The sequence below is a fragment of the Chrysochloris asiatica genome, unplaced genomic scaffold (assembly GCF_000296735.1).
Source record: "Chrysochloris asiatica unplaced genomic scaffold, ChrAsi1.0 scaffold00025, whole genome shotgun sequence".
NCBI lineage: Eukaryota > Metazoa > Chordata > Mammalia > Afrosoricida > Chrysochloridae > Chrysochloris > Chrysochloris asiatica.
This window is the reverse complement of record NW_006408543.1, coordinates 22,254,524-22,255,969: the sequence shown is the minus strand read 5'-3', so window position 1 is coordinate 22,255,969 and position 1,446 is coordinate 22,254,524. Positions and strand designations below refer to the sequence as shown.

Here is a 1,446-nt window from a genome sequence, read left to right as displayed (position 1 = left end):
TCTCAATTGCACCTGACAACAACAACAACATTTTGAGTTTATATCAAATCTTTAATCGTAAAGTGTGAATTTGTTGAAATATCTGATTCCATCATAATCGGAGTCAGGAATGATACCCGTTTTACTATTAAGAAGACTGACCGTATTGTACTATTTGCAGCAATTTGTTGCACAAAAAGTAGAGGCAGTTCCGTTTTAGAACTTAATGCCCAATCCTCAAGGTGTCTAGTCTAGTGGGAAACTATTCCACCAGATAAACGACTAGTCCTTGACCATCACAGAGCTCAGGCTCAGGGAGGGGGGCATGGACACATCAGACAGCTGCAGAGGAAATGACACTTGAGTCTTGAAGAATGACAAAGAGGAAGAAAACTATTCTAAAAGGAAGAAAATGCATGTGCAAAACAGAGGCAAGTAATTCAGCAATCCAGGTGCTGAAAAGCACAAGCTTAGTCTGCTGTTAGAGGTCAGCTTAGTAGGCCATGCAACGAGAGAGGAGAGCAAGGGCTCGTCCTTGGGAAGTGGTGTGAACTTATTAGGGGACTGAATCACTGAGGCACGATGAGCAAGGGATTGACAAAACTCGTATCTGCCTTGTAGACAGATCCTTCCGGCAGCCGTGTGGTGAGTGGACTGGAGGCTGGGATGATAGGGAGGAGGAAATTTCAGAAACACAGAAGAGAGATCATGAAACAAGGAGCAGCAGTGGGTGCGGTGAGGAGAAGTGCGTGGCTAACTCATGGCCAGTAGAGGATGAATGAGACAGACAGAGTCCAGGATGAGATTCCAGTTTCTCATGGGCATTTCACTGGGCAGACAGGTATTGGTGGCAGCCTTTACCAAGACACACTAAGAGCAAAACATACCAATAAACACATCGATTTCTTTACTGCTTAAAAGAAGATGTCTATAAAATAAACAGATGGAGATAATTTTCTCTCCTGTATGCTTTGGTTAAAAAATAAATTACACAATTAAAAATTCTTAATTCATTAATCAAATTTCTGTTTTCTTTTACAGTTGCAATGCCTAAAGTATAGGAATTGATTGTAAAACTACCCATACAGGATCCAGCTGTTTAAAAATATATTTCTTCGACGTTTTCCCAATTTTGGTGTACCACACTTGTAGTTCTGGTATTTGGCTCTGGGGAAGAAACAGAAAAGATACGATTGAGTGATTCATCAGATCCTCTAAGAACTCTAAAATCTGTAGCAGCAAGAATGGTCTAATAACTCATTTTCCATTTACAAATGGCCCATCTCAAATTTAACAGTTTTGAAAGTTTTTTTGTTTTTGTTGTTAGGTTCCTTGGAGCTGTTTCTGACTCATAGGGACCCTGTATATGGTTTCTGAGTTTGTAAACCTTCAAGGAATTTATAGATAAAGTCTCATCTTTTTCCCACAGAGTGGATGGTGAGCTCAAACCACGGACCTCGTGGATAG

At 40.5% G+C, this 1,446-nt stretch overlaps 1 protein-coding gene across 1 annotated transcript in view; it reads right to left on the bottom strand.

The window, feature by feature from the left end:
• Positions 1-1,446, bottom strand: part of GALC (galactosylceramidase) — a 95,315-nt gene that overhangs the window by 33,745 nt on the left and 60,124 nt on the right. The window contains exon 12 of the mRNA XM_006839638.1: positions 1,060-1,146. Within this exon, the coding sequence (XP_006839701.1) occupies positions 1,060-1,146 (87 nt within the window). The remainder of the gene's footprint in view (positions 1-1,059; positions 1,147-1,446) is intronic.